This window comes from Dermochelys coriacea, chromosome 18 (assembly GCF_009764565.3).
Source record: "Dermochelys coriacea isolate rDerCor1 chromosome 18, rDerCor1.pri.v4, whole genome shotgun sequence".
NCBI classification, from domain to species: Eukaryota; Metazoa; Chordata; order Testudines; family Dermochelyidae; genus Dermochelys; species Dermochelys coriacea.
This window is the reverse complement of record NC_050085.1, coordinates 18,633,881-18,656,873: the sequence shown is the minus strand read 5'-3', so window position 1 is coordinate 18,656,873 and position 22,993 is coordinate 18,633,881. Positions and strand designations below refer to the sequence as shown.

The window sequence follows — 22,993 nt, the reverse complement described above, 5'->3', positions numbered from 1 at the left end:
TAGGGAAGTCTAAAACAGCTATGAAATGCCACAATTTTGTTCTATAGCATACAGAAGACTACCACGGGTGCCAGAATAATAGCATACAGGAGACCATATATCCAGGCTCCAGCACCAGAAAATGTCCCGTCTCCAGGACAGATTCTGGCCCTCCCCACCCATTGGATTGCGTTTTAATCAATTCCTATCATACAACCTCCTACTCCAATTTCCCGCATGTCACATATTTCATCATTGGAGAAATACATTAGAAACAAGCAAAGGCAGTCAGAGCCATAATAAATACATTTCAATGCTTATCCAAATGTTAAACACAGACAATTCCCCACACCCTCCCCCAGTTGATTTACAATTCAGTGAATTTTACAAAGTTTTCAGCATTCCTATAACACGTCCAGGTGTATCTTGCAACCCCCCTTTTTTAGAGTAACAAGCTGCTCATGCATAATAAAGGGCTGCCTTTGATTTTGGACTGTGTGCTTGGACTATCTTGTTATATAATTGGCTTCTGTTGATCGCTTTAGGAATTTCTCCTCCTAACCACAGGTTTCAGAGTAGCAGACCGTGTTAGTCTGTATTCGCAAAAAGAAAAGGAGTACTTGTGGCACCTTAGAGACTAACAAATTTATTAGAGCATAAGCTTTCGTGAGCTACAGCTCACTTCATCCAGTTCATCCCTCCCTGAATGCTCTGTCTCGTTTGCAGTTTGATCAAATTCCCCTGTGGTAGCAGGGTAATCTGTCCTCTATTTGGAGTGTAAAGAGGAGTACACATGCTCTTATCAGAGGCCCCATAAGCCAGGGCTTGAAATTTATCAGCTCGGAGATAAGGTTGCAACTGATTCATGTGTCGCTAGCAGCTAGATGTTCGCTTGCGGTCACTTTGGAACCGTTACCCTGTGATGTCACAGAGGAGGTGACATTTCTGCAATACCATTTGTAGGTGCAGAAGTGTTCAATTTAATTTTACTTTCCTGCTCGGGAACACATGGTCAGATTCACCAGGATGCTCTGCCTGCTCTGTATGGCTTCAGAGCTAGGATAGCAGCTGCACACCCAGTTCAACCAGCCAACTAGGCGGGTATAAAGCTGCTCTGTGCCAGCCTATAAACCTAGCCCATAAAAATCATAGTTTAGGGACCTGATCCAAAACCCACTGAAGTCAACGGGAACTTTCTCTTTCAACTTCAGTGGGGTCTGGATCAGCCTTATACCCAGCAAGAGTAAGCATGTTTCTGTGTGAAGAAGAAACATACCTGTTTAAAGAAAGAAGACGGGGACCCATAAGCCAACAAAGGAAGTGCAAACAGTATAGGGCAGGGGAAACTGAGGTTAAATATCAATATCAAATCTCTATGTGGGCAAAAGAGATTTGAAGAGCTTTGTGTAGGTCCAAACTTTGCATCTCTCACCAACAGAAGACAGTCAATAAAGAGAATACCTCACCTACCTTATCTCTCTAATATCCTGGGACCAACAGGGCTATAACAACACTACAAACAATAAGCTCTCTGTGACATTTCGGGCAATAGAACAAGCTGTTAAGGGAGATTGTGGACTCACCTTCACTGGAGAAATTCAAAGCTAGGTTAAACATCTGTTGTTGAGCAACCGCATCTGATAATAACCAGAGCGGGAAAAGAATTATACCAGCACAAATATGAAGTTTCCAAGCAGAATCCAATTGAGACAAGTTGGCAAGTGCACTCATTTACTACTATACAAATGATATCAGACCCATTATAAAATACTTGCAAAATTCAGAAAAATCTCCACACACACACACCCCCCCAATTAAAACGAAAGAAAGTGGGCCCACTGATGGAATGGGTGATGTGCAGTGAAGGGCCCCAAGTATCATCTAGCTTATTTGGTGCATCTTTGTAGACTTGTCATTAATGCTTGATCAAATTACCGATTCAAGATCCCAAATCCAATGCAAATTTGGTTTAAAAGAAAAAAAAAGTAAAAACAAGAGTCATTTAGAAGAAGATCCAGAATATCTGCTTTCAGCTCCAATTCTAGCTTTTGCAAAACGTAGTGCTGGCGATTTCCTTCTTCAAAGCAGACCTATAGAAATCAGCACCATACCCTTTGGTCCTTACTGTTGACTTTCCCAAAACTTAACCACATTATGTTTAATGATATCACAAACAACTGAAGGAAATGGTTTGAACTGTAGCTTAAAAAAATGAAAAAAGATATTAGGAATCTTTGGGATCTTAGGATCTGGAAGAAGAGACAGCAAGTGAGGGGGGGGAGGGGGGAGATGGGCAGGGAGGAAGAAAGATTTTTATCCTGGATCTGCTTCATAATGGTGGGCTCTCTGGCTGAGCAATGACCCGACAAAATTGACCAAGTAAAATGTCACAATCCATGTTATATGAGTTGAAGAGTTTCAAAATGTCATAAGGAAAAACAATGCTAATGAGTTCACTGGTTAGAGGCATGCAGGTGTGTGGTGGTGCTCACTACACCTTCCTGAGTCAGGAGGGGGTACCTTCAAGGCTCCTAAAAATGCTCTGCTTCTAAAAGTAGACTTTTTTTTGACATAGAGAAGTCCACTGAATCACAAACAGACAGAGTAAAGGCAAGTAAGACACAAAACATTGAGGGAGGCTCTAAGAGATACGCACATCTAGAAAAACATGAGAAATTCCACAATACATGAATAGACTACAGAAGAGACAGAAACAGAGACCAATTTAGGAGACAGAATAGCCCATAAAGAGGTATTAGGTTAACTAGAGGTGCTGGGACACCCTATTTTTGCAACTGTGAATTACCAAAGAAGTGACAATACCTAAGTTTAGGAGAATGCTAGTTGCACTGGAGCAAATGGATCAGTAAGGATAGCAAAACCAGAGGTTGATTACAGTTGTTCTGAGACATGTGACATGGCTTTCACCCAGCTGTATGGGGAAATAGTCAGATATATGGTTCTGGTTTTGATCCATCTCTACTGATTGATAATTGTTTTTGAAAATTTGTTTGTTCCAATAATATAAACACAGCACAGAACCACCCAAAATTAACATGATCAAGGCATTGACACAGGTTCCTAACCAAAGATCAACCCGGGGTTCTTTTTCAAACTCAGAAAAAAATAATATTTTCAAGTAAAGTTGGTTGGAAAATGCCAAGAGGGGGAGGTTAAAATTTTTGCCTAAGAAAGTTCCCAATTTTTGGTAAAAAATAAGAATAAAAAAACTACTCACAGATTTTCCAACCATCTCTATTTATAAGCAAATCAGATACAATGAGCTTGAATAGAAATATGGGGACATTTTATAGTACACAGATGTCTAAATCCAGCAAATATTAATGCCTACAAAGTTTTTTTAGCACTTATATCCAGATAGAAACATGGAGTGGAGCAGAAGTCTTTCTGAAAAACTGGAGTCAACATCCTTTCAGTTTAAAGGTTCATTCCTCAGCTAGTATAAAACAGAATAGCTTAACTGATGTCAATAAGCCAATTACCCAGTAGGTGTAAACTGGGCATAGCTCCAATGAATACACTGATTTACACCATCTCATGACCTGGCCCTAAATCTAAACAATAGGAACTGATCCAGTGATTTGAGACCAGACAAACCATAGAAACTGGAGCAAAATTGCTAAGAGGCAGGAGACTTCAACTCTAACCATTAGCAAAGCAGACAAACAGAAGTTGATCCAAGGAACTAAGCAAGAAGTCCGAGCTAACAAGAGGTGTAGGGGTTCTGATGGAGGCTACATAGTCTTGTTGACAACAGTCTTTATAATCAACTGGGAAGTGGTCCATATGCAGATTGTGGGTCAGATACTGCCATTTTTGCTCTTGTTGAGTCTAAACTTACTCCATCTGCAGTTCTGTTCATTACAATGAGTCTACTTACATGTCAAGGTACTACCCTAACATGAGGGTGGCAGAATGTGGTCCAAAGAGACTGGGGTGAGCAGGTGTTGTGCGAGGTGGAGACACAGGGCTGGGGGTATTTTGTCTCACATTTGTAGAAGATGTGACTGGAAGTGTCCACAGGCTCATTAAAAATCTGTGTCTTCCTGAGGTGAGATCTCGTTATTATCATATAAACAGCAGCAAAGCTAAAGACGGCTGCAGTGGTAATGCAGAAGCAACAAGCGGTGTGTAATATATTGAGAACATGAAAGGAAATAAAGCACTCAGAAAACAAAATCAGCTCAGTAGTTTGGAAGCTAAGAGATAAAGACATGGATGAAACAGCAAGACACAACCGGGGTCCTTTGATGTGCTTAAAGATAACTACTTGTGTAAGACAGCATTCTGAAAAAAAATCCAACAACCCAAAAGTTCTGTAAAGGTTTAAACAGATGCGTTACCCTGCTGCTAATTAAATAATCTATCAGCAACTTAGTCAGGGGGAAAAAGGAGAAATCAAGAAAAGCAAATAATTATACGAGACTGTCCAAGGAGGTAGTAAAAGGGAGTGCCTGCCTTCAACTAAAGAAAGGCAAATTAGGTATGAAATAGTTTCCTAGGAGCAATTAAACCAAGGAACTGTCACACAAGAGGGGGCTAAGGACACTTCAGAGGAAACAGGCACAAAGATTAGGGATGACTATGGTTTAGGATGCAGAATAGCAGCCGTGTTAGTCTGTATCCGTAAAAAGAAAAGGAGTACTTGTGATGGTCGTCTTCCTCTTGCTGTAACACAACAGGGTGCACTGAGGAGAGACTGTAGAACTTGACCTGTAGATGACCAGGGCTGAAGAGACAACTTCTCTGCATCTAAGAATCATATAAGGCAAACAGAAAAGGAGTACTTGTGGCACCTTAGAGACTATCAAATTTATTAGAGCATAAGCTTTCGTGAGCTACAGCTCACTTCATCGGATGCATTTGGTGGAAAGTTTTTTTCCACCAAATGCATCCGATGAAGTGAGCTGTAGCTCACGAAAGCTTATGCTCTAATAAATTTGTTAGTCTCTAAGGTGCCACAAGTACTCCTTTTCTTTTTGCGAATACAGACTAACCGGCTGCTACTCTGAACCTGTGATTATATAAGGCAAACAGATACAAAACCAGAGACCACAAGCCAATCCACTGGCAGCAAGAGGCTAGAAGGAAGTGGGTACCTTAGAAAGAAACTTAACTGGAAATTAAATGCCTTCATCTTATTGCTCCCCTTTCCAACCCCTCTGAACCCAGTATGTGGCTGGGCAGGTGATCACTTTCCTTCCCCTTCCTTTGTGGCTGTTGCCAGGCAACATTTGAAACAGTTTTACCCTGAAACCATCAGTGGCTGGCATTAGATGCTCCCTAGCTTCCCCTCAGACTTCTCTGAACTGAGACAAAGTCTTTATTGTTTATTTCGTTATTTCTTGCTGCCCTAATTAAAATCTTCTGTCACTTTCCCCTGCCTTTAATTAGGGCCATGTAAAAAAAAAACCAGCACATTTAAGAAGCTTTTTAAAAAAGAAAGACGAAAAAAAGAGTTGAAAATGTGCCCTCTGAATTTAATTGACTTCCAAGTTTAAGAATGACTGTGCTTTAAAAACAGCCCTCTGGAGGTTAATGACAAAGCTCCCATTGACTTCAAGAGGCAAGATTTCACTCAAAAAGAGAAGAGTCTTAGGCTATGTCTACACTACGCAGCTTTTAGTGACATGGCTGTGTCACTACAGCCATGCTGCTAAAAGGTGTAGCTGCTGTTTGTCGGCTCTCCTGTCAACAGAGCGGTGTTCACACCAGTGCTTGTAATCAACAAGTTTCAGAGTAGCAGCCGTGTTAGTCCGTATTCGCAAAAAGAAAAGGAGTACTTGTGGCACCTTAGAGACTAACAAATTTATTAGAGCATAAGCTTTCGTGAGCTACAGCTCACTTCAATGCATCCGATGAAGTGAGCTGTAGCTCACGAAAGCTTATGCTCTAATAAATTTGTTAGTCTCTAAGGTGCCACAAGTACTCCTTTTCTTTTTGTAATCAACAAATTTGTGTCTTTCAGTGGGGTGCTTTTTTAACACCTCTGAACGACAAAAGTTTTGTCTTTCACTTGCCAGTGTAGCTACTTGATGGCTCTGGGTAAGCTGGATAGCTCAGGGGAATAGTAAGGATATAAGGCCTTTCACCTTTGTAGGTATATGTACAAAAGCTATAGCCTACTGTTGTTCTTAGGATCAGTTCTTTCTTATCTCCCATCCTTATCCCCAGGTTTGTTTTCATTCTTGACATCTTCAGATGGACAAAAACTAGCCCATCTCTTTTTGCATGTTGCAGTACAAGGGGCCAGACGTGAAGTAGCTCTTATAAAGAGGGAGGTAACTCAGGAAGTAACAGAAATGGAGTAGTCTCTTGATGGAACATTCCTTCTCTGTACATCCCCTCTCCAATCACCCGAGGCCATAGATAAAGTCCTGATGCTCCCACTTTTCCATCCTCCTCCAGCTTAAAAAAAAAAAAAAAAAGACAACCCCCACTATTGTGGAGTTTGCAGTAATTAAGTGCTAACTAGTATTTGGGAGGTACGGGATTTAAGCTCCAGAAGCTGCTTCTTCTATAACAGACAAAGTTTTCTGGAGCTAAATAATCAGCTGGGTACTATGATATGCAGCACTGGTAATCGTTAGGTCTTTTTCTCTCCCTTGTTTTGGGTTTGCAGCCGTTCCTTTTTGGGGGTTTTTTTGGCAGGAGGATGCGGGGGGGGGGGGGGGGGGGGAAGATGGCAGGTCAAATATGAGTGCAGTGGAGCATTCTGGAAACTGCTCCAACAGCAGAGGCCCAAAGCAAACACAATTAACAGGTTTATAGTGGCAGGGGAGCTGTGAGTTGTGCCATCAATGACAGTCTCGGAGACTTAGGGCCACCACCAGTTCAGCAAAGCATCTGCGCCCCGGCGGAGAAGTTACAATACGGTCTCACGGGAACCAACAGACACTCTCTGGACATTTCCAGCATTTTCTATCTCAGGCTGAGTCAGAAATAGCACCAGACCCGGCTCTCCTAGTATTATTTTGGTTCTTCTCCTTCCTATCCCAGCTGTAACTGAGAACTGGAGAGGCAGGTGAACATTCATAAAATAAATTAAATGATTTCAAACAGAGAGAGAGCGAGAGAGGGGTGTGTGTGTGTGTGGATTTGGCTTTGTTTTCCACCAGCAGACTCATGTTTATGGAACTGCCTAAGCAACAGAGATCTCACAACTGGCCCCAGCAACAGTGTCCCTGAAAGGAGAAGGGGAAAGGAGAGGGCCTGGACGGCTTAGCCAGACACCGTATGCCCACACAGCAATTAAAAAACCTACAGCTGGCCTGTGACAGCTGACCTAGGCTATGGGGCTGTTTAACTGTGGTGTAGACAGGCGGCAGCCTAGGCTCTGGGACCCTCCCACCTCTAATGTCTATGCTGCAATTAAACTGCTCCTTACCGTGAGTCAGCGAGCATGGGCCAGCTGTAGGTGTCTAAAACTGCAGTGTAGACATACCCACCATGTCCTCTGATGGAGGGCATCATATTACACAATCCCTCTCGCACACAGTAGCTGCAGCAGTGCGAACACACACTGCCTCAGGAGGGAAGGAAGAATTTACCTGTTTTGTAGCATTCTGACTGGGGCAGGGAGAAGAATCTGCATTTCGGAAAAGTTTTCCATGACCTGCCTTGGGTAGAGAGGACAGTCAGCTCAAGAGCTGGGCTAGTGGAGCAGAGAGGCACCGTTAGGTGATTGCAGGTCAGTGCAGTGGGGACAGTCCTGAGATGCTTTGTTTCACCTTCGTGGCCAGTTAGGCATGCACTGGCCACTGTCCTGAGGGCCCTGAACATCTGGCTCTCCCAGCTCTAGGTGCGTGGTGGGGCAAGGGGGGCCAGGAAAGAGGCAATCAACCTGCACACAGTGACCCCAGAATCAAAAAGAGGTTTGTGGGGTAAAACCAAATGATGCTGCTTGAATCCAGGCCAGGGAGCATGTATCTGAAAGCAGATCCCTGGGCCAAAACCACACTCTTCCTCACAGAATTCATAGAATATCAGTGTTGGAAGGCACCTCAGGAGGTCATCTAGCCCAACCCCCTGCTCAAAGCAGGACTAATCCCCAATTTTTGCCCCAGATCCCTAAATGGCCCCCCTCCAGGATTGAGCTCACAACCCTGTGTTTAGCAGGCCAATGCTCAAACCACTGAGCTATCCCTCCCCCCTTATATAGAATGCTAAATCAGGTCTGATTTACACCCTGTGCAACTGCTTTGATCTCAGGCACATAGCAGCGGGAGCTCAGGCAGAATCAGTCTCCAATAGCTATTCTCAGCCTGCCATTTATTTTCCTGTTCTTGGGGACTGGCATTAATTAGCCTGGCATTACCGAGCTGTGGAGGGGATAGGCACACCACAGGCTGGAGCGCCTGACACTGACCACGTTACTGCTCGCCACCAAGCACCAGCCACTTCCCTCTCACCCAAAGCTTTCAAGTCTCCTACTCCTGAGAGCAATGCTCCTCTCACGGGGAAAATGAAATCCTGGGTCAGACGCTGCAGACAAGGCTGTCGGCGAAGTCAGAAGGGAGGGAGATGTACTTGCTGGAAAGCTGTCAGTTTAGGCATTAGATATCTGGGCAGTAACAGCCTGACACTCCTCTCCTTGTAGAGACATTAACTGAAATGAGCAGTGGGATGTTCCTTCCAGAAACCCTCCCCCTTTCTATGCCCCAAAGTGCAGCTTTCCCATGAGTTATTCCAACTCTTTCCTATTTTAGAATTCACCTAAAAAAGCTACATTACTTAAAAAAAAATTATCCTAAAATGAGCAACACTAGAGACTATTAGGATTCCCAGCCTGTTTAATACTGCCTCCTGCTGTCCGAATGCCAATATTTCAGCCTGCTGCCCCTCTTTTTATCACCTTATACAAAGCAACAGTTGCAGTTTCCAAAGCATTGCAGGGATTTAATCATGTGCCCATCGTTAAAATGAATGGGAGATGTGTAACTAAACGCTATGGACTGCAGTGAAAAGAGTCTCAGACTCAGCTAGGGGAGACGCTTGGAGCTCTTAGGCTGTACTTTCAACCTGGGAACTGTTCATATGAAATCAGAACATGTCATCAAGGCAGTTGTATTTTGACTGCATGTGAAGCAAGCCAGAGGCTAGACAGATGGATGGCAGGTGGGGAGAGACCTCTGAGCACCACAAACCAGGAGGGAGGCCACTTTGTGCACTTCTCAGCACAACAAGAATCAAAGACAGACCCGAAAAGGAAATTGCAGCAGCAGGGATCAAGGCTCCAAGCTGGCAACTCTTCAGCGCTATGTTTAAAATGCTAAAATATCCGGGAGGCAGAGTGACAGGGCACTCATGGCATAAACTCCGCAGCCAGAAAGCACCAACAGTTCAGGTCTGCACTCTTAATTTAGGAGCACCAAATGTATCAGACACACCCTATACTCACACATGTGCTGAAGTGCTATACCCATGCCTATAAAACGCTATCACTCAGCAGGGTGCTGCTGTCCCCTTTAGGAGCTCTCCCCCAATTACACAATGCATTGGGGGTGGGTGAATCCTTCATTTTGCATAAGTGTTTGTATCAGTGTGACAAGGGGGGCGGGTGTTCAGAAACCACCAGAAGCTGTGTTATGTAAAGTATAGACAGCCCGACACATTTTTATATGGTCTAAATGCTCCATTGCCTTCTGATTCCCCCACAAGGACTGGAAGACATGCCCAGTGCCTGGAGAGGCGTGTGGTGATGGAGAGAGAGAACCTGCTCACTGAACAAGCAGGCTTTCGCCAGTTTGTGCTGCTGCATATGGGTGCATTGATAGCAGGACACTTAGGTGAAATCCCGAAGGCCTTATTCAGACAATGGGCTGAATTCTGCCATTTCAGTGCAGCCACTTCAGAGTTACACCAGAGTTCCTAGCCAACTTTTGTCCAGTAGCCGTAAGGAGTAAGTAAGAATTGCATCAGGATTTGGCCCTTCATTAGGAGCAATACAGAGTGGGAAGTGATGGAAGAATGCCCCAGAACCGAAGCACTGTATGGGGAGTATCTAGATAGGAATGCAATGGGGGTTACTTATCTGGTTGCGCCACCTGCTTATGCTACATGGATGTTTAAAGAGATCTCAGGCTATTATAAAAACCTCAGAGCAGCAGTTACTTGGATTCCACAAATGGGTTAGCTTGGGCCCCACTCCTGGGCTCTCCCCCTCCCTGCATGGTACAAACCCTGCCAGCACGATTACAAAAGCAGGCTGCATTACGGCACTGCAGTCAGTCACTCACCTTACCACAGATGTCATTAATAGCTACATGAACAAAGATGGATGCCTCTTCTATGCCTTCCAGGTACACGTGCCGATAGCCTGAAACACAGAGGGAGCAGAGATGAGCACCTCCTGTCGCTACAGACTTTCCATTTCTAACCACAGGAGGGAAAAATTTAACAAGCTTTCTACGGCCACGTCCAACCGCTGAGCACTCAGGCTTGTACATCATCTTGCCACACTTGATTTGTGTGAGAGCCATTTACAAAGTTTACTGGTGATTTCCTCTGTCCCTTCCTTATTATAGAAAAAAAAAGTCACCCTATTTTTCCCACTTTACACTATTGCTGCTGTCAATTCTGCAATGCAAATTGATTAGCTTGTCCCTGGCATACTTGGGGCCATTCTTAATTCTTCAGCAGACGTTACTCATTACCCAGATGGGGGTTGTGGGATTCGGCCCCTAAATAAACCTCTGTTCTGATGGGTAAAAGCACCTTGTGTGTGCAGCTGTTTTCTTTATGTGAAACAAAATTGCACAAAAAGCAGGAAATAGACAGAAACCCCCCCCCCCCCAAAACAACCACCTCCAAAAAATAAAAACATAAATCTCCAGAGCTCACCAGCAGCCCAACTAGCATGCTGCTTTACATTCAGCTAGCACAGGCAATAATTGTGGCCACTGGTGAGCTGCCAGCAAACACGAGAGCAAATGCGACTCCAGCTTTGTTCAGGAAGGCTTTTGAAGTTTACCCCACTGTATATAGAAGTCACTGTATCTCATTTACACTGTCAAAAGCCAAACAGCTGCCAAATAAAAATAATACATTTGAGAAAAAAAATAAAAGTTGTAACACAAGAGGACAGAAAGAAATAGACCATTTACTGTAGCCTTTCCAGTCCAGCATGCTTAGCTATATAGTGCTTTCTTAGTTCCCTCCTGATCCCCTGCACTTCTACCCAATAGCACTTTTAAACCTGAGCATCGTAAGACATTCACTAATTAAGCTGTATAATATGCTGTGACAGAGACAAGTATTAGCATCCCCATTTTACAAGTGGGAAAACTGAGGCACAAGGGACCATATTTTCCAAAAGAGCTCAACACCAGTATCCACAGAAGTGCCTAAATAAGTAGCTAGAATTTGTTCTCAATGAGAACTTCTGGACACTGAGCACCTTTGAAAATCTGGCCAGAGGAGGGTAAGCGACTTGGTCATGGTCACAGGATGAGTTAGTGGTAGATGTGGGTACAGAACCCAGGAGTCCTGAATACTCAGTCTCCTGCTCTAGCCACCAGCTCACAACTCCTCCCCAGTGCAGATTCACATTTGTGTGCACACGTGATAAAGCTACCCTTGGGTATATTTTAATTGTCACAATTTTATAGAACAAGGCCTCAGCCAAGCGATCCTGTAGGTCATCAAAACAGAGAGCACTGCCCTACCTGGCATCATGCTGGTAAAAGCTATCGTCCTCTGTCCAATGAAATCCCGCCCAATTGGATCATGATCCCACACCAGAAAGCGAACCAGTGCAATCTCTGGCATGTGCACTGTGAACACCAGAGTCTCCTCCCACATTGGATTGAAACCTGGGAATTGGAGAATCAGCTTTTGTTATTTATATTGCAGTAGCACCAAGCAGCCCCAACTATGGACCAGAAACCCATTTAGTTCTTGCTACGTTGTTCTGAAGATCCATCAATTCCGACATAGCAATGGTCACTCTAATTGACCATAAAGGCTTTGGTTCTGTATTCCTTGCACATCCGGAACTCCCACTCATATTAGTGGGAGCTGCAATGGTGTAAGAAACATAGGATTTTAATGTCCTTCAAACATTTTTATCTTCTCCGAAGGTCTACCAAGTGGCAGAAAAAGGAATGGATAGACCTGAGAAGTTGCTAGCTTCCAGTCTCCTGTCCTGACCACTAATGAAGAGGAGTGTGACATAAATATACAGACTGATCTGTGTGTCTGATCTCATTGCATCAAAACTGTAATTACACAACACTCCCTTACCTAGGCCCTGATTCAGCAAAATACATAGGAACACATGTAATCGTCATTGAAATTAACAACACGTAAGCATGTGCTAAATGCTTTGTTGCAATGGATCCCAAGTTTGGCCCATTTTGCCTCCATGTGACAAAATGACCCTTCGAACTTCATGTCCAAGTGTGTACTAGATGGCAAGGGGGAAATAAAACAAACACCCAAACCATGGTCTTACCATTGTCATCAACTACTCTAGTTTGCTCTTTGTAGCAGTCCACTGGTAACCCTATGATCTCTACCTCTACAAATGGATCTATAATCTGGAAAAGAGAAAGGAAAGAATATTTAAAAAAATGAAAAAGATAGAAATCAAGTAATATCCTTAGCTTCACAACACGGGCATCACACGCTATTACAGATGAAACAGCCAGGGTCATATGGGTAACTTGTTGCTTTGCTGCTAAAAGATGTAGGACTACATCACATTAAAAAAATATAATAATCTTCATCATCATGATGTGACTACTTCCCCACTGATTCAAAATGGGTGTTAGAGCTTACAGTAAGTTATCAGTCCTCTCTATTTGAATAACTTTCAACTCAGTGTACATTTAAGCAGAAGTTTTAAGAATTTAATTTCTTCAGGGTGATCACCATTGCAAAGAAGTTGTAAAGAGACAACTTGCAAGACAAATAAACTGAGCAAGTTCAGGGAACATCTGGTTATGGAAGATCTGGGTGACTAGAGAAGCAGCCTGGTCCAGTGGTTAAAACAATGGACTACGACTCAGGACATGTGGGTTCTGTTCTAGTCTCTGATCATGGGCAAATTACTTCTGCTCTCTGTGCCTCCTTTCCCCCTCCTGCTACCTGTTTAGACTGAAGAACTTCATGACAGGGCATGCGTCTTGCTGGGTGTTTTATAGCTGCCTAGAACAATGGAGCCGTGATCTCAGTTGGGACCTCTAGGAACTAAAATTAAGAAAAGTGGGGATGAGGAATAGTAACTTAACAATTAGTTAGATCCTAGGAAAGCTTGCTACTGCTTTCAGTCAGTGTTTGCTGAACACAGAGCAATACAGTCTCAGCAGGGAGAAGAGCCTTTCAAGTAATTGCTCTCCAAGAAACTGACAAAAATGATAAGTAATCATCTCAAATCTGAGACCAGCTAAATTGGGATGACAAAAGCAAAACAAAACACAGAGTGGCTGGACTGAGTAATGGTTGTATGCTAGAATTTTGGTGTCAGCAGAAAACAAATGTTCAGCACTCGGGATACTTTGTCACTAAAGAAAAACACTCCCTCCTTACTGCTTGCAAGATAGTTGAATGTTCAGTACACATGAACCTTGTTCATATAGCTCTATTCTGCAAAAGGCTGTGGGGCAGGGCCTCTCTTTTCACAACTGTGTATGTAGTACCTAGCAGAACGAGGCCCTGATAACTGATTGGGGCCTCTAGGTCATACCACACGGCCAATAAAATAAAGGGTGGGGTTTCCAAAAGCAGCTAAGGGCTTGTTTACACTTGAAATTCTACAGCAGCACAGCTGCAGCACGTCAGTGGAGACACTACCTCTGCCAATGGGAGGGGTTCTCCCATCCCTGCAGTTAATCTACCTCCTTGAGAGACAGTAGCTAGGTCGATGGAAGAATTCTTCCACTGACCCAGCACTGTCTACACAGCGAAGTTAGGTGGGCTTAACTACATTGGTCAGGGGTGAGTGTTTTTCCATGCCCAGAGCAATGTAGGTAGGTCAACCGAACTTTTTAGTGTAGGTCAGGCCTGAGGGACTTTAGGGCACATGTGTCAATGGTGTTTCTAAGTCATTTAGGGCACGTATCCAAACATTTCATTTCAACTTTATTGTTTTGACTTTTCTATTCTATAAAAAGTTGCCTATTTCATTTTGTGAAAAAAATTCCAAGGTAGATTTTTCATCCTGATTTGGGACAAAAACAAATGTTGAAATATTGTAATTTCCCATGGGATGGAATTACCAAGTTTCTACCAGATATACGGACCATCATGGTTGTTGGAATCCAGAGTTTTGGGGCAACCCCCACTCAATTATTTTCTGCTTTTCCCCATCCTCAACCTTTTCCTATTTTGTTTTTAAAACTTTATTAGGGAACTATTCCTGCCAAAAGGACCCATTTGTCACCACCCTCTGCTTGTGACATCACAAACCCCTCCAGAGAATTAACTGTGATGTCACAAAGTGAGGTTTGCCTCACTTGAGGGTGGGGAATAGGCAGCAGGAGAGAAAGGAGATGAACATTCTCTCTAAGGAGAAGACAACCTGTGCACAGCCTAAGTGCCCTTGGCAATAAAAAAGGGAAGTGAAAGAAAGATATTGACTCATTATTTTCTATGTGGAGCCCATAGCCCATTAATCTTTCAATATTATCAGCTCCTCCCACCCCACCAATAAATATTGTTTGTATTATAGGAGCACCTAGAGGCTGCACCTGAGATCAAGGCCCCATTGTGCTAGGCGCTGCACAGATACAGAGACAGTCCCTATCCCTATCCCAAAGAGCTTTCACTCTCCGCACACAAGACAGACAAAAGGTGGGAAAAAGGGAGAATATTATCCCAGTTTCACAGACGGGGACCTGGGGCACAGGGAGGTTATGTGACTTGCCCAACAGGGAGTTTGTGGAAAAACTAGGACTGGAATCTGTATCTCTAAGGCGACAATCCAACAATTCAACCACATACCATCCTGCTGCTTCTGGCCAGAATCTTCATTTGGATTATGACAGCCATTCCAGACCGATACATCTCTCAACACTAAGCATTCAGGGAAAGAGTATTTCAAAGTATTCATGCCAAATCCAAGCATTTCAGAACCACTCAGAGGTTCGGTTCTAGTTCTAATGGGCTAAAGGCTCGAGGGGAAGTCTTACTAGGAGCTAGTTGCTCGGTCTTCACATTTCCTGAAGACTAATGTTTAATTAATAAAGGCACACTGGCCATACTGCACAAGCATTCGATACAGAAGAGCAGAAGAAATAAAAAGCCCCAACACTGTCAAGAGGCTAAATTTTTTGCTCATTATGGGCTGGCTGATTTTGCTTCAATTAGAGTTGCCAGAGGTTTTCAAAGAACAAGCACTCACACAGGCAGAGGACAAGAGGGACCCTCAAGTAGCTTCATTTGTCTTGCCGATGAGCTCAGAAGTTTTGTGCATGTTTAGTGGATGCAGGGTTTTGCTGGCTCTGTTTGGGAGTTTAAGAGCACTGCAGTGAATAGGGACCCGTCACAGTGATCAAGCATCTTGGCTTTTCCTACACATCCTAGAGGCACTGTATGAGAATAAGGCAAAATGGACTAGCTCCACAATGCTTAAGAGAGGAAAGGCATCTGGTGCTCTTGGAAGCTAATGAGCTGCATGATGTATTTGAAATGAAGCTCAGTATTTCCCACAGAAACAAATGCAGAAAGTTAAGGCCTTGCCCAGACCAGCTCCCAGAGAGACAGACACTTTCTGATAGGAGAGCCTCATCCCCCGTTCAGCATTCCCACCTCTCCTCTGTCTCCCAGCATGGAGTCCCGGGGCTTCGGTAGCTGTTGCCCACTGATTATCCTCAATACCAGCTGCTTCTTCAATTGATTGGGGAGCGGGTCTTCAGAATTTGGGTTAAAGACACCTGTGGGCAAGAATCCGCAGAACATAAAGGCTATTTTAGGAATGGTGACATTTTCCTCGAGCTCTTCCTCTCTCTTTTCCCTGCTTATTTGACTCTACAATCAGTTGTTACAAACTATACTTAGGAAGGTGCCCCACCCGGTCCTCTCAAGCACTTATAGGTACAAACATCCAAAAATGCACCATAGTCATTAACATCTTTACAAGCAAATAACACACTGGCACAGCATTCTGGATACTTTTCAGCATAGCGAGCACCAAGGACAAGTTAATTGCTTACAAAGGCAATTGGAAAAAGCTTTAGTTGCAAACATTGCATGTTACCAAATTAATCACCAGGTAGTTGGTTACTGATCCGATGGCACTGAGAGGTGGGGCCAAACCGAAACTTAGATCTGAACACTGTGTGGTGGATTTCAAAATCCAGACCTGAATTTTATGGCTTTGGAACCAGCACCAATTGCTTTTAGATCATAAACACTGGAACTTTGCTGAGGTGAAATAATTCATAACACACTGAAACTCTCGACTTAGGATGCTAGTAAGTGCTCTACCTGACTTATACTAGAACAGAAAGAAACCATCAGTTGGCTGTTATCTGAAGTTAAAAGAGCATTTTGAAGACCACACTAGGCATGGATAGTAATGGACTGTACTGCTGTAGAGCAGTGGGAGGAGATGGGACATTGCAATAAAGAACAGAAGATAGTAAATTCAATTTATTTAAAAGTCCAGGGTTGGGTAGATATCAAATCAATGAAGAAAAGTGGGAGTTGTTTACATATGACAACTCAAACACTAAGGTAGTATTAAAATACTTTGCTCAAGGCCACATTATCAGAAATATGCAGGATTCTAGATAAAGGGTTACAGACAGAGATAAAATGACGAATTAAATGAGAAATCAACCAAATAAAAATGAGGGTTTCATCTTTCTCAGGGACAAATCTGCTTCAGTGGAGCCTGAGACAAATACGTAGATCCTTAACAGCTGGGTGCCTTCAAGGGAGATATTCATTACGCAGCCCATAAAGTGTAGTAGCGCAAGGCCTAAAGGAGGACCACACCTGCACAGACCTTATGCACTCCCATAAAACATTCCACACGCACAAGGATCCGCTTAAGAGTTGTTCTAACCACAAGCACATTCGTGAAAACAACAAGGAGTCCTTATGGCACCTTAGAGACCAACAAATTTATCTGGGCATAAGCTTTCGTGGGCTAGAACCTGATGAAGTGGGTTCTAGCCCACGAAAGCTTATGCCCAAATAAATTTGTTGGTCTCTAAGGTGCCACAAGGACTCCCCGTTGTTTTTGCTGATATAGACTAACGTGGCTGCCCCTCTGAAGCACATTAGTGTAACTGATTTAATTCAACTAGACTTAATAAAAGTGCATCCCTGGTAACTTCTGAGTGCATATAATGACAATTGCTGTATAATTTTTGCATGTCTGTTTTTGCAAGTAGATAAGGTTACCATGGCATTCACTTTGGATACCTGTCAATGCTATTCCAGCTTTATTTACTACGGCATCTCTCCAGTAGGATAACATTTGGTTCCCCCTGCTGTGTTTTGTGGATTTAGAGGGAGAGCAATTGGTCACCCCTAGAGGCTAAAGAGCCTGCCAAACTTACATTTACCTGTCAGCTGATGCTCTAAACTGGGATTCTGTCTTCCTTAAAGAGAAAGGACGAGACAGCACTTAATGCTGTGGGAGTTTGTGAATTCTTGCCTGACTTGGCTGGGCTGAAGGGGAGAAGATGGTGCCTTACGAGTGAAAGCCTTATAGAGATCCAGAAAACAGATATTTTATATACTGATCCCAATCCCTCTATCACTTTGGATGCAAGCAGTGGTTAGTGTGTAGTGGCAGGTGAGTAGGTTCCTTGCTGCAGTCATGCATACTAAGGCACCATACCTGGAGCAATACAATCCAAACTCCATTCAGGGGGAAACTGCCACAACTCCAGCCGATCGAAATATGGAAGCTGTAGAGAGGATGAGTCTTTCTCGTGTGTGGGGAAATATGGGCCTCATTTAGCTTTCATTTATCTGTGACTACCTTAGATGACATACCATGGGCCTACAGTTACATACAGCCCATGTGACAGTACTTGCAGTCTCTACTTTCAAGAAGTACTAACGAATAAATCTATCGTACATGTATTAGGGGAAAATTATTCCATCCCAATGCATTCAGAGACACTTGGGGACACTGGGCCAAACCTGCTCTCACTTACACTCGTGTAATTCAGGAACAACTTCACTGATGTCAATGGTACTCGTGCCAGCGTAAGAGCAGGATAAGGTCTGAAGTTTCAAAGGGAGGAGGAAAAGCTGGAGGAAAGTGCCCAGCAGCTGTACACATACACTCCCCTACTACTCGCACAACTTTGGAAACCGCTGGAAAAAGCACGCCCAAACATAACGAGTTACTGACTCTGCTGCTTCCATTCCCATTGCTTGCTGGCATATCCCACAATGCATAGCAGCGCCACGCATCTTTCCCTCGTAAAGTACCGTTCCCACCCACAGGAACCTTCCTCTCCCTCTGCAGTCCCTACTGGCTGGCTTTTCCTTACCTTGACACATGTACTTCGGTTTGAGGATATAGCCACAATTCCCATTGGCATTGAACTTGGCCCGGTTCAGCTGCAGCATTCTCCCCTCTGACTGATAGTTTAATGCGACTGTTGCAAAGAAGGAGGCAACAACATTAAGTCTGTTCAGCGCATTCACAGGAAAGAAAACCTACGTACGTTTTAAACTTTGTTCTCTGGTGACAGAGAGCCAGAGATGTTGGAAAAGGGACTCTCTTCTCCTCCTAAACCCAAGATAGCACAGCTCCAGGGACAGAGACTCCCAAGAAGAGTCTTTCCTCCTGTCTGTAGGGTTTCTTGCCTAGGAGTTAGGGTTTCTTGCCCAGTGGGCAAGAGGGCATTGCTTTCCATGTCTCACCCACCAGTTACCACTAGGCATATGCATACTCAAGGCATTCTACCCTACTAGAGACACAGACAATACCCCAGGTACCAAAGACCCAGATGTCAGGAGAGTTGGATGACCAGGTAACCCAGGAATTTTGCTGGTGCTTTCTGTTCAGTCTATCTTTCAAAGATAGATTCTGGGACCCCATTCAAGCATGAGATTTCCACCTAGTTACAAAAATAAAACAAAACAACATGTCCTTTTTGCTTACCCATCTGGCAGCCAGCGTTCCAGAAGGGCTGGGGATTGTAATTGCTAGAATCTACGCGATAGGAAGATGGGTAGATGCGGGACAACTGGTGTTGGTTGAAATGCAGATATTGTGCTGGCTTTTGCTGAAGTATCTGGTGGGCCTTTGTCTCGCTGAAAGATGAGACCTGCCAACTGGAAGAGACTGCAAAGAGAGAAGAAAGTTAGAAGGGGATGGCTTCCCCTTAAAAACAATCCCCTCCAACAACATCCCATCAGTTACTAATAATTCTCTTGCAAACACAACCTGATCAGATACGGTTCTCTCTCTCTTCCATCATCACATTTTGTTTCACGCATGGAAGAGTTAGTGGTGGGAAATCCAGGTCAGGTACAATAAGTGATCTGAACCATCACACAGAACTTGACCCAAATCTTTGAGGTTTGGGGATGGCTTGAGGAAAGTTTAAATCCCCTAATCCCTGAATATTTCTCTCTGCCACAGGTGGCATTTGGACTTCCTGGTTCTGCTCAGGATCAGGTGTAGAAAACATACAAGGAGGGCTAAAATCTCCAAGCAGTTTCATTTTGCAGAATCAACTGTTCTGAAGCAACACCTGAACTTTCATATACTTAGCCAAAGTTCTCGAGATTTTCCTATTGCTTTGTAATGAAGATTAAAATTTTTCATGTAGAGATTCCTCTCCAAATCACCACAAATTCTAGTTGGGAGCAGCATAAATGTCCTTTCAGAATTGTCCGGCTTCTTAAAGTATGAACTGGCATATAGCAGCCTTTCTAGCAATTGGCAATAGCCAATGGGTTACTACAACATGTGGTTATTTTTATCCACTTTAATGAAATTCCTGAACAAATCCAGATTCACACTGCATATTCCAAGTCTTAACAAATGATGATTGGCCATTTTGAAATGACACAGATTTATTGCATACAGCTCTACTGTCAAATTCCTCTTGGAATAAAGCGTTTATCATCAAATTAGGTGAAAGAAAACCTTCCATGCCAGTTTCCAAGCTCTGTGCACGACAGTTTGTTTTTAGCAGACACTTAGTTCAACCTACTTTCAGTTTCAACATCATGGATCCCAACAGACTTTGTATACTTCACCAGGTCAGAGAGCGCCCGGGAAAGCTTCATTGTTTTCTTCTGTCTGCTCATCCTGGGTAAATAAAACAAACAGTTTCCCATAAACTGATCAAGAGGCAATTTCCCCCCCCCCCCCACAAAACTTTAGTTTTTAAAATAACTGGCACGGTAACGAAATACAGGGAGGAGTCTCTTCCAATAAGGCATGCTGCCATGCCCATTCTATTCATTCCCTCAGGGGCACCTGGCATTGGCCACTGTCGGAAGACAGGATACTGGGCTAGATGGACCTTTGGTCTGATCCAGTATGGCTGTTCTTATGTTCTTATGCCAATAATTGTAGGGATACCACATGAAGACTCATTGTAAAAGTACAGGCTTCTGGTTAAACCAGCTCTGGAAGCACACAGAAAGACTGTCAGTGGGCTGTTGGCTCCTGAGCACCTAAATCCCTTTGGAAGATGAGACTTAAGCATCACAACACTGAGCACAGCAATGCCTAAATATCTTTTAAAATTTGGGCCAAAGAGCTTCATCTTCTTGTATGTTAATGGCCAAGAAAAGACTTGAACTTCTGGCTAAGATTTCAGAATAGCAGCCGTGTTAGTCTGTATTCACAAAAAGAAAAGGAGGACTTGTGGCACCATAGAGACTAACAAATTTATTTGAGTATAAACATTCACTGAATGCATCCGATGAAGTGAGCTGTAGCTCATGAAAGCTTATGCTCAAATAAATTTGTTAGTCTCTAAGGTGCCACAAGTACTCCTTTTCTTCTGGCTAAGAGTTATACTTTAAGATCTGGTATGTTGCAGATACTTGTGCTGCTAGACAGGAGGTTGAACGGTGGACTTGCCCTTTAAAAGGTCTTTTACACTTCCAACTGATATGATTTTACTAGTCCTTAAAAGACATATATTTTAAATACCAAAGAATTTGGTGCCCTGATCCCTTCCATTTGCTTCTGGTTAACACTACAATGTGCCGAGTGGGTTTATGATCTCAGCATGGAGCTCTCTGACAATGCTGCTGGCTACTCCTCCTCCTTTTTCCAACACACTCTCTTCTGCCCTCCATTCAGCTCTCCTGGTAGCCCCAATGAATCTCTCTTAAGCATCCCAACCTGATTTCCATCTGACCTCTTGCTTCCAGAGTCCATCAGATAATCTCATAAAAAAATCTTTGACTTCAGGTGTTTTGAAGGGATGATTTTCAAAATCAAAGCAGCACTTTGATTCTTTGGTACAATGCCATTTAACAAATTAAACAGCCATGGGCTTCGTACGCTCACCACGAACCCCCTGTGCTACAGGAAGGCTCCCATGGCTAAAATGCTACACCAACTTAAAAGACATCTTCACGATAGAGCTGGGCGAAGTAGCGAAACCTCAAGCCAGGTCTGAACAACATGTCTGGCTCAGTCGTCCACTGACAAATTAGGAAGAGCCATGTCAGGAGACTAATCTGATGATGGAGTCACAAACATTTTGGATCTACCTTTACATGGGCTTCCAATCACATGGTTATAGCTCCCAAACTTGCTATACTTGTGTACACACCTCTGTAGAGCACTAAATTGCCAGGATTCCTTGTTACCAACCTGCTGTAATGCACCGCACCCCTGGCTAAGTTTCCTTGACAGTCTAGGTCATCTTCACCTTCTTCCAGGCTGGATGCCTTTTTCAATTTGCTTCCTTTTTTCTGCATAAAGGAAACAAAACCATGGTAGAAAACAGGAATCATTGTTCAGAAGAGTCTTAGGTTTCACTTGGGCACCAAGTAAACATTTAAAGGGTGGTGTGTGTGAAAAATAAAAACAGATTTAGTCATGTGTGCCTGAGTGCTACAAACAGAGTGGAGCAAACCTCCTGGGATTTGTTCTGAAAAGTTGTGTGCAGGGGAACAACCAAATAGATGTCTTCAAAATGCTAAGTGAGTGCTAGAAAAGGAAAAGGGTGATAAAAGTTTGGGAAGCCTTTGTCAGAGAATGGATCAGCTCCTCTGGGGTTAACCATTCACATGCAAGCGAGCCATGTCGGTGGTGCATTTGCATATGGTGGCAAATAATTCTGGACCCAGATTTTCAAAAGTGACTAGAGATTTATAGGTACCCAACTTGAGGGACTTTGAAAGGGGCCCAGATTTTGAGCACCCATTTTGTGAAGAACAGGCCCCTCAAGTTCGGCACCCAGAGTTTTGGCCATCTTTGATATTTTTGGCACAGGAGTTGATCCAGGCCAGCTACCTTTTAAAGCCACACCCATCAGACAAGCATCTGAGCAGCTGACCAGGCTGCCCCATGCAATTCTGCTTCTTTCTTTCAAGGAGCATGTTTCTTCCAGGGAATGGGAAATGGCAACCTTTTACTACAAGAGACTGCACTACGCCAGAACTGATCTGTGAACACATGGACGAGACAGCCTGGGGTTAGAGCCTTTCATAATAGGACTAGAGATGCTAGTATGAAAGGTGCTGTCTAAAGGGGAATTATTATTGGTGTTACTATGATTACTATGATCAGAGAGGGCGTGAGAAAAGGATTCTCTTGTTCCACTGTTACTCTAAGTCACCTTGCAATAAACTGCTCTACAAGAGTTTAAATTAACCTTACTGCTTTTCAGGTTGGATCTGATAGCTTGAGATTGTAGGCATTTGATGTGAACTTAAGCAAGTTGTTAAGAGTAAAGGCAACTGGTCATCCTGCCTGCTTGGCCACTGGAGTGGGACTCTGTCAGACTGTGTGTATTATATCTTCCTTCTCGCTCCCCTCCCCTCCTCCCCTGCACACCCACATCTGTATATTAAAGAATCCTTATTGAGGTTACAGGAACAA

General features: G+C 43.5%; 1 protein-coding gene across 1 annotated transcript in view; it reads right to left on the bottom strand.

Moving 5' to 3' along the window:
* The window catches only part of PLCH2 (phospholipase C eta 2), a 322,908-nt gene that overhangs the window by 10,667 nt on the left and 289,248 nt on the right, over positions 1 to 22,993 (bottom strand). Inside the window, 8 exon segments of the mRNA XM_038376889.2 lie at positions 10,239 to 10,318; positions 11,667 to 11,813; positions 12,455 to 12,539; positions 15,751 to 15,875; positions 18,459 to 18,566; positions 19,076 to 19,258; positions 20,136 to 20,233; positions 21,761 to 21,861. Of these exon segments, the coding sequence (XP_038232817.2) occupies positions 10,239 to 10,318; positions 11,667 to 11,813; positions 12,455 to 12,539; positions 15,751 to 15,875; positions 18,459 to 18,566; positions 19,076 to 19,258; positions 20,136 to 20,233; positions 21,761 to 21,861 (927 nt within the window).